Source organism: Mus caroli, unplaced genomic scaffold (assembly GCF_978045245.1).
Source record: "Mus caroli unplaced genomic scaffold, Mus_caroli_1 scaffold_20, whole genome shotgun sequence".
In the NCBI taxonomy this organism is placed as follows: Eukaryota; Metazoa; Chordata; class Mammalia; order Rodentia; family Muridae; genus Mus; species Mus caroli.
Window position 1 is genome coordinate 57,571,605 of NW_028227275.1, and position 14,776 is coordinate 57,586,380.

Here is a 14,776-nt window from a genome sequence, read left to right on the forward strand (position 1 = left end):
AGGCTGGGGCCACAGGATCTGTGACCAGAACTCCAAAGGGAGGAAGTGTGCATCTAACTCAAAGCAGGACAGCCACCTATACACTATGTCGCTTTGGCAGGCCTGGAACTCTGAGCTCCTAGCTCTGCCTCTGGGGTGCTGGGGCTAGAAGTGGGTATCTGGTTAACCTTAAAACAAAAAGCCAAAACAACAAAACTGTACCCATGCCTGCATATATGGGGACATATGGAAATCTGATGCCTCTTTCCACTGTGGGCTGCAGGAGTTGAATTCAGGTCATCAGGCTCGCTTAGCAAGAGAATTTACCCACTAACCCATCCCTCAGTTTCTCTGTATGGTGGAATTCCGGTATGCAGGGGCTACTTTCCATATAAGGTTTGCAGTTTCCCTCCCTAGCATCCACCCCTAACCCTCCACAACAGTAGGTCAAACCTGGCTTTAGAAAGAGCATTTTATTTGGAATGAAAATATAGACCCCATCTCTGCTGCTTTTTCTGGTGAGGGGGCAGTGGGTTGGGCAGGTCGAGGAGATGGTCCCTTTAAGTACTTGGGAATTTGCCTTGGTACAAAAATCTTCCAAAAGCCAGGTGGTGCTTCCAACCTGGGCCCCAGGCTGTGGAGAGGTGCAAACTGGCTGTGACCTGCCACAGAGGCACTGAGCAGCCAACTGCCTGGTGTGGCCTGGCCACAGAAGCTAGGTGGGGAGGGTGGGAGAAGGAGGCGGTGTCGGTCGGGAGCAGGTCCCTGGCGCTCCTATGTATTCCCATTCTCCATGCGGCCCAGCTGCTCCTCCAGGCGGCTGATGCGCTCTCCCTGCTCCTTGACCAGCATCCGAAGTGCCCGGAGCTCCTGCATCACCTCTTCCAGCTTCCCAGCTTCCTACAAAGACATATGGAAGTCAGAGGCTATCTGCCATAACCCATCCCCAGGGAAGAGGCCTGGTGCCTAGCCAATGGGACAGCACTCCCAAATGTAGGACACATACGCCAGCCCCAGCAAGGTTGCCGCTGGGGACATCTGTAACTGCAGTAGCTGTGGAGGCTCCAGAGCGGCTGTAACTGGCAGGCCTGCTGTCTGATAGCACGTTGCGCCGGCTGACCTTCAGGTCCCGTTGTTTACTGGGCACATAGGCTTCCCGTAGTGAGATGAGGATTGGATCAGCATCCTGACCGCTCACCCAATCCTCTGCTTCAAGAGCAGCCTCAGGTCCGGCTGTGTCAGGGTACAGATCATCCTGGAAGAGGTCAGACTGCGTACCGGGTAGGGGAGGTCAGAATCAGTTGGAGGTCCCGACTATCAGGGGTCTCACATCTGGTCTCTGAGTGGCTGCATCCTCAACACCCTCCTGACTTGTACTCTTGCCAACCCATCCTCCAAATGCCTGATCCTTCCTGGCACAGCCCTTGCTGGCATCATCTCCAGCAAACCACAAGGACCAGCTATGTGGCTCTGTGGGATCCTGGGAGCCATATCTATGGCCCACAGATTACGAGCTTTGCTGCAGGCCATGGCTGGCAGACTGTAAACACCAGCTGCAGGACAGTGGGGCTGTGTTCCAGGCTCCTCCCCATGGGTTTCATGACCAGAGCCCCTGTCCTTCATGCCCTTCTTCTAGCCCTGCCTCCCACAGACCACCATCCCAGCTCCACAGCTAGTCTGGTCTCCCTCTGTCCCTCTTCCCCCATCTTGCTCTTAAGTGCCTGGTCTGTCACTGCAGGGCTTCAGCTCATCCTGTGCCATTTACTACAACTCAGTCCACCCTGGAATCAGTACAGCCCATAGGCTTCATCCACTTATCAGCCCCACCCACCGCTTTGGTGTGGTCCTTCTGCTAGGGATGGGAGTGGGTGGACAGGGTTACCAGCAGCCTCACCTTTCTTGGCACAGTCATGACTATGGGCTCACACTTGCGTTCATGCAGTTTGTAGAACCTGGAAAAGGGAGGGGAGCCATGGTGGAACCTCCCACAGTTTTCCAGTTTCCCCACCTGGATATTCCCACAGGTAGACCTGAGACCACATATACAGGCTGCCTTGTGAGTTCATGGCCTCCCTAGAGCATGGCCCTAGGCAACCTTACAATTGTGATTCTCATTCTCTCTTTCTGTCTCTGTCTCTTTTTGAGATAGGGTCTCACTGTGTAGACCAGCCTTGTTTAAAACTCAAGGAGATCGACCTGCCTCTGCAAGAAGCTAGGATTAAAGGAGTGAGTGTGCTACTCTCTCTATTTTTTGAAACATGGTTTCATATATTCCAGGCTGGCCCCGAGCCTAAGCTCACTACAGAACTACAGATGACCTTGAACTTGTGCTCCTCCCAAGTCTAACTCCCGAGTGAATTACAGGCACGCGTTGCAGCTTTTGCTTTACACTGCCATGGTAAAACCACGGGCTCTGTGCTGGGCAGGCGCTCCACCAATGGAGCTACATGCCCACTCCTTTCCTTTGTCTTGTTTGAGACAGGGTCTTGAACTGACCTTGAACTTACTATGTGGCCCTGAGTGGCCTCGGTGCTGGCAGTCCTCCTACTTCCCAAATGCTGGGATGACAGGTATAGGACACCATGCCCAGTTTAGCCTCCACGATCTGAACTTTCACCTTGGATGCTGACAACCTGGCTCTTTGTCTGACACCCCCCACCACACACACACACACACACACACACACACACACACACACGACAGTCCTTGAATAAAGTCTGCCTACAAATGGCTGCCCCAGAGGACTTTAATACCTGGCAATTTCACACTTGCTGACCTCCAAGCCCCTCTTAGGCATGCTGCCCATACCCCTCTGGGGTTCTTTGCTGGTAAATGTATTCAGGAAGTGGATGTAGGGGGGCTCATCTGTGATCTCAAAGTACCGGATGCTGGAATCGCCCTGCAGGAATAAGGAAGTCCAGCACTTAGCCAGGGCCTTCCATTATGCTTAGCCTAAGTTTGCTGCCCACCCAGCCTCACCTTGCCACAGACATAGACCACACTGGTGTCTGGGTCATAAAAGGGCAGTAGAGCCCCATTGCTTGAATCCAGCTCCTGCAGGGCCATGGGCTCCTCAAGGTTTTCCTAAGTACATGAGGGACAATTGGGTCGAGTCAGCATCCTCTCGTTCCGAGCACTGCAAGACTGGCCGAGGCCAGTCTCACACCAGTCAGCAACACTCCTCAGCATGCTAGTGGTTTTCTCCATTTCCAGGGCCCACTTCCCAGCCTTCTCCAGGCCTCAAGACTACTCCCAAACTAATAGGCAAGTGTTGAAGACATCTGGCCACAGGAAGGGTGGGGGCCCAGGTGGTACCAGCCCAGGCCTCAAGAGGACCCTTGAATTCACTGTGCAGAGCACGCTACTGAGGGACAGTCTCCTACCCAGGGACTGGAAGCTCTAAGGAGAAGGGTACCTTTATGGTTTGCGCAAGCAAAAACTAAGGATGTGGGAGGCACTGGGGGAGTGCTAGGGAGAGCAAGGGAGCTGGAAACAGGGAAGGGAGGGATGGCAACATCCTGGAAGTCTCAAGAGCCAGGCTGAGAATCCAAGCAGTACAGACAGATGTCTCCACGTTAATCTGTCTGCCAGGCCCCGGGAGGAATATGCTAGGGTGAGGCCCAGGTCACAAGCCTGCCTGCCTTAGGCTTTCTACATCACTCACTGGGTCCCAGAGCGCCAGCTGCCGTTCACTCATGCGGCTGAAACCCGTGGTGAACACCTTCCCGTCAGCCAGAAAGATGGCCCGCATGGGCCGGGCCCCCTCGTGAGCCTTTTCCCGTTCCTGTAGGATGGACAGGTGGTCAGTACAGTGCAGATCAAGGCCCTGAGTCTGGACATTGTCATCTTTGCCCTCTGGGGATACCTACTGCCACCAGGGTGCCCCGCCTGGGATCGATGATTCGGACGCTCTTGTCCTTGCAAGCTGAGCAAAAGAGGCTGCCATTGTGGTTCCAGCTCACGTTGTAGATGAGGTCGGGGTGCAAGCTGTCCAGGCGGTACAGCTCCTCTGCAGTGCCCACATTCCAGATAAGTACCACATTGTCACAACCTGATGGGCAAGCAGTCATCAGCTCAGGCAGCCAGGCAGGCACGCGTAGGACCGTCATCCCACCAGGCCTACTCTGCCCCGCCTCCTGTACTGATCCGGGCCACCATCTTTGCAGGCATCACTTCCCCTGTTAGACTGGCCTGTGAGAGGCTGCTGAACACTCCAGGATCACCCTGGAGAAGGGCGGAGAGCAAGAGGTAGGTATGGGATGGTGCAAACCTGCACTGAGAAGCACGTTTCGGGCTGTGGGGTGCCAGGTGATAATGCCCACACGCTTGGTATGCCCCTCGAGCACCACTACTGGCTCTGTCAGAGGGGAGGTCAGCCCATTTTCTGGAATCTGCCATACCTGCGGTAGGGAGAAGGAGGATGGGCTCAGGCCTGTGCTTGCCCCTGCTGCCAGCATCCTTCAGCCACACCCTGAGACCCTGACTCGAACGGTCCTTTGCTCACCATGACAGTGCAGTCCTCTGATCCACTGGCAATGACTTCATCATTGTGGGGACACCAGTCAATGTCCAGAACAGGCCCCGTGTGCCCACACACTGTCGGGTAGGCCTTGTCAATGCGGCCCGTCTGTAGGCATGAAGAGCAGTCAGAGAAGAACCCAAAGTCCCGACCTCCATTCCTCCCAGTATCCGTGGGCCCTCCAAGGTGCAAGAATGATGTGACCGCCCTGGTTCCTGGTGGCCCAGATGTGTCTGCTCCACCCAGCATATGAGGAAATGCCTGCAGCCTCTTATCCACACTTGGTGGCAATAAACACTTTTTCTACTTGCACCAACAATCCATCAGTAGCCATGGGCCAAGAAGTGGCACAAACTGCCCTGCCCACAGGTGTGGCCAGAGTGTCCTCAGATGTCCTCTCCACCCTGACCCGCCGAGGCCCACCTTGTTTAGAGGAAGCACCATAAAGGCGCCTCCACCACTGGCTTCCACAATCACTGCCAGGAACTTGGGGTTGACTGCGCAGAAGGTGCTGTCCCAGGTAACTCGGGACACTCGAATGTCCTCATAGCACTGGTCATTCTTGACCGGCTGACCAAATACATGCCGGAATTTGCTCTGCCGCACAACTTTTCGGAAGGACATGTCTGCGTGGGCAGAGACACCTGAATCAGCTCTGCTCTCCAAAGAGACACACAGAGCATGTCACCAGGAAATTGGTCCAGCATTAGCTGGGATTCTCTATTTCCCCAGTTATAGAATGGGTTCATAGGTGCAGACCAACACTCTCCGCGTCCCCCCCCCCATCCCCTCCCTGACTAGGGTCTGAGTGTGTGTGTGCTGCTGAAAGGGAGACAGAGCTTAGATCTTCTGTAGGTCCCAGATGGTTCCAAGGAGCTTTCCACACCCAGAGTTTGAAGGCTGGGTGATGGGGAGAAGAGGCAGCAAAAGGGGTTGTTTGGTCTTCTTGCTAGGCCGCAGCTAAGTCCCGGGGACTGTGCAAAGAGCTGCAGAAGTCGGGCCTTGGGACCCTGGCTGAACAGGGGTCGAGGATACTGCCAGGTCCTCAAAGTGGCCTTGGAGCACGGTCCAAGTGAACCAGGAACCCAACTTCCAGAGATCCCAGCCCAGAAAGGGAGAGAGGGGCGGCTGGGGGGTGGGGGGAGTTGGGAATGAAGGTGGGGCGCGGCGCTCTTCCAGCTCGCGCCCCCTGCCCCAGGCCCACGTCTGCGCCCCTAGTCCGTCCCTGCCGCTCTCACCGCTCACCGCTCTCCGCTCCCCAGGGGCGCCGGGGACTGCGGCGGCGACCTCGGGCGGCTCCGGATCCCGGCCTCTGGGAAGCAGGAAGCGGGAATCAGGAAGTGACAGACGAGGGAGGCGGGGGCGGGGCAAGGTCACGCGCAGAAGGCGGGGCTTTGGGATGCCACGCCCACGGGGCAAGGCCTAGTCGCCAGGCCCTGGGCTGCTTGTTGAAAGGGGCGGGCCTGGTTGGAGCTGCGGGTACAGATTGTGCGAGTCTCTTGAGGAGGGGTGAAGCCTGCCCTCTGATTTCCCTACCCAGTTCTACCCAAAAGTATTCTCTCGCTCCGCCTCCAATGTTTTCACGTGTTTTTTGTTTTGTGTTTGAGACAGGTTGTTACTCTGCATACTTGCTGGCCTGGAACTAGCAAAGAACTCACAGATATCTGTGCTAGGATTAAAGGCATGTGCCACCACACTCTGCGATAGGTATGGATTTTAAAGTTGGGGGGTTCCTGATGTCAGATATGTACATTGAAGAGGCGAAAGGCAATCTCGTACATCTTGATGGACTCCTGTGGCTCCTGCTCTGGCTTAGAGAAAATCGAAGTAGAGGATGACAGTGGATCCCATGCATGTCCTTTCTCTCCTCCATCCCATCAGAGCCTGAATTTGCCTCCTCAGATTCGCCCTATCTCCTCTCATCCTGGAGCCTTAGGTGTCCCTGTTAGGACCCACAGTAGTAATAAAACACTGTTCCTCTGTGTCCACCTCCAGTAACCAGTGGTGATACGAGGCCATCTTTCCCAGAAAGGGAAGAGGGACGTGGGAAGAGGCAGAGCAGAGGTAAAAGGTGCTTTGTTTAGCTTTCATGAAGCCCCAACTGTGTGTGGGAGGCTAAGTGGACTTGTGTCCCACCTCAGTGGTCACTACACTCTGAAGAAACAGGCCTAGAGAGGACAGGTGCTTGATTGCGACCTCCCAGCTGGGGCTCAGCCTTACTTTGTTATTTCCAATGTCTCGGGATTTCTCACTGTTTGTAAAACCTGGAGCTAGGGAGACAGAGTGTGGCTTGCCTTGGATAGCAGATGTTCACAGGGAAGCCCCTATGATGTCAGGTGGCTACAGTTCTACCTATCACTTCCCACCCCCCACATCACCCCACTTCAAATAAAATCCATAGTCCCATGTTCCTGTGTCAGAATTCCTGTCTGACCCCAGGGCACCCACCACTGTCCCCTCTCAGCACGTGTCCCAGTGACACCAAACCTCAGTTCCCACCTCAAGCTAACACATCCTGCTCCCTTCCTCCTTCTGGAAGCTCTTCCTAGCCTTGGGAAGGCTTCATCCCTCAATGACCCCAGGCCTCAAGTGTCACTTCCCCTGTGGGCCTTTCTGAGCTCTCTTCTCACCCAGTTCTTCCTGTTCCTGGTTCCCATTCTTTGTTCTTAGTCCCAGATGCTACATTGTGTAACTATTTGGCACCCTGCTAAGATTCATGCCAGCAAAGGAAAGACAGGGACTTTGTCTTGTGCACTCCCCTACTCCCCAGCCTCCACCCTGCCTTCCAGTGCCCAGAAGGAGACCCCAGCCAGCACCCAGCATGAGACCACTTCATACTGGGTGAACGAATGAACAGCAGGCCTGGATATAGAATTGCAAAATCTTCATATTCACAGCTCTCAGATCCAACACCTGGCTCCTTTGAAGAAGCACGGGCATCTCTCCTGGAGGGAGAAGGCGGGCATCTCTCCTGGAGGGAGAAGGCGGGCATCTCTCCTGGAGGGAGAAGGCGGGCATCCCCGGTCCCTGCAGAATGTTGCCTGAGCTGGGGACTGTTTTGAGACTGAAGTCTCTCCAAACCTGTTCTGTGAGCCCCTAGGAAACCCCTTATCTCGTATAACTTTCTTTTTGAGTAGCAATTCTCCCACATGGGGAAGGCTCCCTCTGAGAACCATGGAGGTGGGGCCCTGAGAGATGGGGTGGGCTAAAGTTGGAGGTGGGGAAGTTTTATTCTCTGACCTGTCTGCCGTGTTGAAAAGGCTTGGAGGCCCCTATTAGGAGAAGGGAGCAGAGTGCCCCAAAGGAGACAGTCATTAGGCTCTGCCCTTAGAGTCTGTGAAGTCCAGTGAACCACAGGGGGAGGTGAACATTTCCTGTGGAGGAGACACCATGGCTGTGTAAGGGGACATATAATTGGTTCCCAGGCTACCTGCAGAGAGGAGGGCTCTGGCCTAGGCCTCACTGGGTCTCAGGGTGCTCACGAGTGTATCAAATAATGGCTGTCAGTGACTGAAGACTTATTTTCTACCAAAGAACCACTTTACAAATGGGCAAATTAAGTCCCCCAAAGAACTTTGTTGAAGGCCACACAGTGAATGAGTGGTGGAGACAGGGCCCAAACCATTAGAGATGCCCTGGACCCTATACGTGTGTCTCTAAAACGAAAGGCTGTCCAGAAAGCTATCTGGTAAATGTTCACTAAATACTTGTTAGAGCAATTAATTCAACAAATGCTTCAGAAATCTCTCTCCCACCGGCTTTAGTGCCTCTGGTGTTTGAGTAAGAATGGCCTCCATAGGCTCAGGTATTTGAATGCCTGGTCACCCAGGAGTGGAACTCTTTGATAAAGATTAGAAGGATTAGGAGGTGTGGCCTGGTGGGAGGAACTGTGTCACTGGGGGTGGTCTTTGAGGTTACAAAAGTTCATGTTGGCCCAGTTCATTCTCTCTGCCTGTGAATGGGTTGTGCAGGGTAGGGGTGGAATGTGGCTCTCAACTACTTCTCTAGCACTGTGCCTGCCACCATGAGCCCCTGCTATGATGGTCATGAATGAAGCCTCTGAAACAACAAGCAAGTTCCCAATCCCATGCTTTCCTTTATGAGAGTTGCCTTGGTCATGGTGTCTCTTCACAGCCATAGACTAGTGAGTGACAGGGCCTATAGTTCCTTCATGCTACCAGTGTGATTTGAAACTGCCTGGAACATTCTGTGGCATTCTCATGTAGCCACAAGCAAGAGAACATAACCTCCATTATTTTGTTGCGCTGGTGACTGAGCCCAGGGCCTTGAGTATTTTAGACAAGCACGCTACTGTGGAACTGTATCACCAGCCCTTTCTTTTCTTTAGATTTATTTAATTTAATTTATATGTATATCTGTCTGTATATGTAGGTGCCCATGGAGGGATGTTGGATCCCCTGGAGCTAGAGTTTCATGAGTGTAAGTTGCCATATGTGGGTGCTGAGAACCAACGTTGGTCCTTTACAAGAATATTTTCTTCTTTTAGTTGCTAAGCCATCGCTCCTGTCCCACCAGCCTTCGCTGTTTTGATCCAGGGTCTCACTATGTAGTCTAGGCTGGCCTTGAACTTATGAGACTCTTGCCTTGGCGTCCTGAGTGCTAGGATTACAGGAGTGAGCCACACCCAGCACATTTCCCCCATCATATGGATCAGAAAAAAATGACATTAAGAAATGACAATGCAGCTGCCTGTGCAGCTTGCCACCTTGCCTTTCTAAGATGTAAGCATCCTAGAAGTGAAGCGTCACATAAGCCACCCCCCACCCCCGTTGGGAACATCTGGGCTGAGGGAGGGAGGCCTGATCTGGGAGCACAAGAGGCTGAGAGGAGAAAACTGGTTTGGATGCCGAGGCAGTGACTGGAGAGAAACACGTGCGAAAGCATCCTCAGAACTTCCTGTTTTGTGTTGTTTTTCCCTTACAACATCTGCAGCTGCAGAGGAAGAATAGGCTCAGCTCTGTGACCTCCGGAGCTTTGGCCTTTCCTGGGACCACGGTGCCCAGGGCTCTCTGCCTTTAGGCAGCTTCTTGTCTGTATCCTGGGGTTCAAATTCTAGTGCACTCTGCACCTGCAGCTTCCCCAGATCCTGTCCAACCCTCCCCGAGGGTTAATGTCGCTAGTGGCAGGCGACATTAGTTCAGCTCTTGAATGGAGTCTGACCTTGAAGATTTCTTAAGCCTCTCACCCTCAAGGCACCCACAGGACACCTCTAAGCAATTAGAGGATCTCAGGTCCTCTAGTCAGATGGTGGCACTGTCTTCCTGTTGTGCAGTCCCAGCCCCTGGGGGCCATTTTTTCTGTTAGTAGCCTCTGCTCCAGAGCCTCACTAGGTGCCAAGTTCTAGCACGGCCGCACTCACTTTCTCCTGTAATCCTCAAGGGCCCCAGAGCAGGAGCATGGCGGCCTACGAAGCCAGGCTGTGACAGGGCTGGGTTTGAATCGAGGCCTGGCTGCTCCTGATTCTTAGCCGCACGAGGGAAATCCTGTCCTAGGCTTTGTGTGCAGGGCGTAGATGAACATCGGAGACAGCTTGGCTGTGCTGGGCCCATTGGCTTCTGCTGGAGTCTGTGGACTCTTGGAAGCCTCTCTTCTCTGTGGGAACATTTTTGTTGGGTGCCCAAGCCAGAAAACCAGACAGGAATGGGGAAAGTTAGGGAAAGATTGGGAGGAGATCAGATCAAGCCTAGAGGAAGTGCCTCATGCTATCTTTCTTCTACCAGGAGGATGGAGGCAATAAGGGGGAAGGAAGCATGGGTCTTGGGGGACCGAAGAACAGAGCCAGCAAGACCATCCTCAGGGACTCAAGGATGCTGGGTGGCTCTATGTGCTTGGGGTAGTCATGCAAAAGCCTGGTGCGACCAGGGTGGAGACATTCACAGTGCCCTGCCTGGGACTTTTGGCTGACTGGTTTCTCTTCCCCTCAGCCTTCCCCGGCAGGCTCGAGGGACCCAACGGGGCTCTCTCTCACTGCTGGGTTCCTTCCTGTTCCCACCTCTGCCCAGCTGCTTCATTGGCTCTCTCTGACTCTTCCACTGCCCTGGCAGGCCTGGGCTTCCCACCACTCAAGTAGGTCCTGCACTGGGGGTTTCTTCTGGGAGGACATCGCTAGGGCTTCCTTCCTGGGGAACAGCTGGTCTGTCTTGGTTCTCAGGGGCCCCAGGAGTGGGATCTGGGCATGGGCCAGAGGAGTTTTCCTCACCAGGGTTAGAGGCTGTCTCGTCCCCGCAGGCAGGGATTGGGGCCTCTGTGTTTGACTGTGGCTGGGTCAGGGGGTCCACTTGAGGCTGGACCACAGACTTTGACTGTGGTTGGGCTGAGGGGTTTACTTGAGGTTGAGCCATGGGATCCAACGATGGCTGGGTCAGAGGGTTCACCTCAAGTTGAACTACAGTATCCAACGGTGGCTGGATCAGGGAGCCCACCGTAGGCTGGGCCACAGAATCTGACTGTGGCTGGGCTGAGGAGCTCACCTCAGGCTGGACCACAGAATCTGACTGTGGCTGGACAGAAGGATTCACCTCAGGCTGGACCACAGAATCAAACCTTGACTGGCCTTCAGATGTTGGTCCTGTCAGAGTCTGTGGCTCGGCGGATATGAAGCTTCCAGGTCGCTCCTCGCAGACAGCGGCTGCAAAGGAGGAGAGCACAGAGCGCAGCAAGGCCCGGAGGTCGGCGCTGGCTGCCAGGCACAGGAAGGGGCTCAGGCAGCTGTTAAGCAGGATCAGGTAGTCAGAATAGACCAGGGCTTCCCAGAGCAGGTACCCAGGGTAGACATCCCATAAGAAAGCCAGATAGAGCAGCTGTGCCAGCTGGTAAGGTAGCCTCAGGACCACATAGGCTGACAAAATGGTCTTGGCCACACGGGCAAAGCCGTGGCAGGCCATGCGCCTAGGCTGATGTCCACAACAGGTCTTGCAAGCAGTGGCTTGGGTGAGCACATGGCAGACCAGCAGCAAGAGGAAGGGCAGGAAGCCCCCCAAGATCTCAAGCATCCGCAGAGGCAGCTCCTCGGTGTCCCAGAAGTCCAGGCAGATGACCAGATCATACCACCAGACGGCAGCCTCAGGGAAGACCAACCAGGGCACACTGAAGAGTGTGGCCAGCACCCAGACCCCAGCGCACACCCAGAGGGGCAGGCGGGCTGGACGGTGCCCAGGGTACCATTGAGGGCACAGTGCCAGCAAGCAGCGGTCCAGGCTGAGCGCTGTCAATAGGAAGAGGCCAGAGGAATAGGACACACCCCACAGGAAGTAGTAGAAGCGGCAGGCGGCAGTGCCCAGTGGCCAATGCCCTCCATGCTGGATTTCCAGGATTTGGAAAGTTGCTGCTGCCAGGAATAAGAAGTCAGAGAGGGCCAAGCTGAGCAGGAGCAAGGCCAATCTTGTGCCAGCCCCGTGCCGGGCCTGTGAGCCAGCCAGCCATGCCATCAGCCCATTGGCTGGCAGTCCCAGGAGCAGCAAGGCCACCAGAAAGACTGTGTCCCAGCTGCCCTGAGGGTAGTAGTCCTCATCACTGAGCTCTGTACGGGGACCGTGGCCAGCAGCGCCCAGGTTGGCTTCCACAGCAGTGTCCATTCTGGGTCCTCAGCGTAGTGCAGGACATGGACTGCCAGTCTGCTGAATCAACAAATTCGTGATGGCTTGGTATGAGAGAGATGGTGCTGTGCACTTTCAGGACAGTCACTGCCCCTCTCTGGGCCAGTATTATTACCTTTTGAGTAATTAGCCTGTGCAGGGCACTTACATAGATAATCTCATGTGGTCCCCCTATAGTCAACCTTACCAGTGAGGAGATAATTGTCCACTAACTCTGTGAATTGGTTAAAGTTACAAGATATGGTCAACAACTCAGGCTAAACTTGATACCATTTTGCCACGTGGAATCCATGTGCCCAAGTGCATTTACTAGAGAGACCATTAAATGTTGTCTTCAGACAGGGTCTTGCTGTGGGACCCTGGCTGGCCTGACACTTGCTGTATAGACCAGAATGGTCTCAACCTTGAGGCAATCCTTTTGTGTTAACCCTTTAAATGCTGGGATTACTAACCTGCACTACCAGCTTTGACTTTTTTTTTTAAAAAAAAAGATTTATTTATCTGGGGCCAGGCATGGTGTCAAATGCCTTTAATCCCAACACTTAGGAGGCTCAGAAACAGATGACTCTCTGAGTATGAGGCTAGCCTAGTCTACACAGAAATTTCCAGGCCAGCCACAAGTGTGTTCTGGTGTCCAGAAAGGGGCATTGGATCCCCTGGAAATGGAGCTAAATGGCAGTGAAAGTACCATGCAAGTACTGCTGGCTCCTCTGTAACATGAATGTATAGTTTTAACAGTTGAACCATCTTATCTCTCCAGCCCTGATTAAAAATTTTTGAAACAAGATATCATGTAGCCCAAACTGGCCTCCATCTCATTATAGAGCTGAGGATGACCTTGAACTCCTGACCTTCCTGTATCTACCTGCGAAGTGCTTGGATTACAGCCACAACCACTATGTTCAGTTTATGCAGTACTGCGGATTGAACCCAAGGCCTCTTGCATGCCTGGCAAGCATTCTACCAACTTCGCCAATCTCCTGACCCTGCTTCTTGTTTTTTTCGGACAGGATGTCATGTCACTATGTAGACCAGGCAGACCTTAACATTTAAATGATCCTCCTGCCTCTGCTTCCACAGTGTGGGATTATGAGGCATGCACTGCCATGCCCAGCTTCAGCTGTACGTCCTGCTCTAGGATAAAGAGTGACAGTGGAGCGTCTGAGTGAGTGGAGAGGTGATGCTTTGAGTTAAAGCCGTGGGAGCAACCCTCCAGTGCTCCACAAGACAGTTTAAAACCACTTAAAGGCAGTGATTCTGGTAATATCAGTACTGGGGAGGTGGAAGCAGGGGAACTGCCATGAGTTCAAGGTCAGCCTACACTACAGAGTTTTAAAAGCTTCTCTCAAACAAAACGACATCAGCTGGTGCACACCTGCAATGTCTGCGTTGGAGAAATGGGTAAGGGGGTCAAGAGTTCAAGGCTAGACTTTTCTTCTTGGGAGTTTGAAGTCAGCCTGGGATACACAAGCCATTATCCCAAAAGAGAAAGAAAGAAAAGTACAGAACCATCCCTTCACAAGATCCTGATATTTTGTCGTTCCAAATGTTTAAAATCCCAGGAAGAAAAGTGTCACTAGCAGACACCAGGTGAGGGCTGAGCCTCCAGGCCCTGGCAGGCTGTAGCTGCTCCTGGGAGCAGCTCGTGACACTTCAGTGTCTTGCACTGCTGCCTGTTTCTTCCCAGCACCTCAGAGTTCAGCAAAGGTGGCCCTGCCTGTCCCAGGAGGTTCTGTATAGGGGAGGCAGTGGCTCTGTGGCATGATGACAATAAGGTGGCCAGGGGCCACCCAGTGCCTTCTGCTATCCTTACTCTACCTCACACAACTGGCAGAGGGACTAAGGCGTCCCTCTGATGGTAGAGGGGGACTGGCTGATGGAACACAGCTAGATCATGTCTGGAACCCATGGTTGCAGCCACCATGCCCATGGCTCCCCACCTCAGCCCCTTTCTTGGCAGAGTCTCCTCTATGGCCTCAGAGTCTGGATGCCCCTTTCTCAGGGCCTGGCTTACCTGGGAGGTGCAGGCCAGGTAGAAGGAGCAGGGTGCTGCCCACTTGCCCAAGGTCCAGCCACCAGCCAGTCCCACGGTGGAGCTTGCCGCATGGCACCCAATGTCGATATGGAGGCAGACAGGCAGGAAACCCAAGCTGAGGTAGCATCAATCATTCATGGCTCTGCTCTCCTGGAAACCCTAACCGTGGCCCCATAGGGCTAAGCTGCTAGCCAGGGCCCCCCATTCCAACAAGGTCAGACAATGGAGACCCTTTGCTAGGAGCTCCTCCAGTCCAGGGCAGGCTGTGCCATCTCCAGTTCTCCATCAGCATCCAAGGTCTCTGGTCTGGTCTCTTTTTTAACGTTTCATATGTCCTGTATCCCAATCAGGATGTTACTTTACTGGGGACTCAAGGTGACAATTCTCAGCCTTTTCCAGTATGCCTCCTCCTGCCTAAGGGGCCTTCACTAGTCTTCTTGGCCACACAAAGTACAGCTATGGTACACTCTGAGATAAATGCAGCAATGTGTCTCCATTTCACAGATGGGGAAACTGAGACTTGGAATGATGAACTGGCTGCTTCTCCTAGGCAAGAAATAGCTGAGCTTAAGATTGAGCTCTCTGAAGCTGCTGTGCCCTGGCACCTGCACTCCTGAGAGCAGTTTT

At 53.7% G+C, this 14,776-nt stretch overlaps 2 protein-coding genes across 3 annotated transcripts; both read right to left on the reverse strand.

Annotated features, from left to right (window-relative positions):
* Positions 1 to 433: 433 nt before the first annotated feature.
* Coro1b (coronin 1B) lies at positions 434 to 5,831 on the reverse strand. 2 transcript variants are annotated; one of them, XM_021152089.2, is made up of 11 exons: positions 5,744 to 5,831; positions 4,922 to 5,124; positions 4,484 to 4,606; positions 4,250 to 4,379; positions 3,849 to 4,030; positions 3,644 to 3,763; positions 2,959 to 3,063; positions 2,733 to 2,878; positions 1,874 to 1,931; positions 986 to 1,249; positions 434 to 879 (listed from the first exon to the last, which is right to left on the reverse strand). In XM_021152089.2, the coding sequence occupies exons 2-11, from the start codon at positions 5,120 to 5,122 to the stop codon at positions 754 to 756; spliced, it is 1,455 nt and encodes a 484-aa protein (XP_021007748.1). In that variant the 5' UTR covers positions 5,123 to 5,124; positions 5,744 to 5,831; the 3' UTR covers positions 434 to 753. The 2 variants fall into 2 exon arrangements, with proteins under 2 accessions (XP_021007748.1, XP_021007747.1); XM_021152088.2 differs by having other exon boundaries at positions 5,737 to 5,831.
* A 4,750-nt stretch (positions 5,832 to 10,581) lies between these two features.
* Positions 10,582 to 12,144, reverse strand: Gpr152 (G protein-coupled receptor 152). Its single transcript, XM_021152250.2, has one exon. It carries the CDS (start codon positions 12,091 to 12,093, stop codon positions 10,582 to 10,584), a length of 1,512 nt encoding a protein of 503 aa, XP_021007909.1. The 5' UTR covers positions 12,094 to 12,144.
* Positions 12,145 to 14,776: the final 2,632 nt, after the last annotated feature.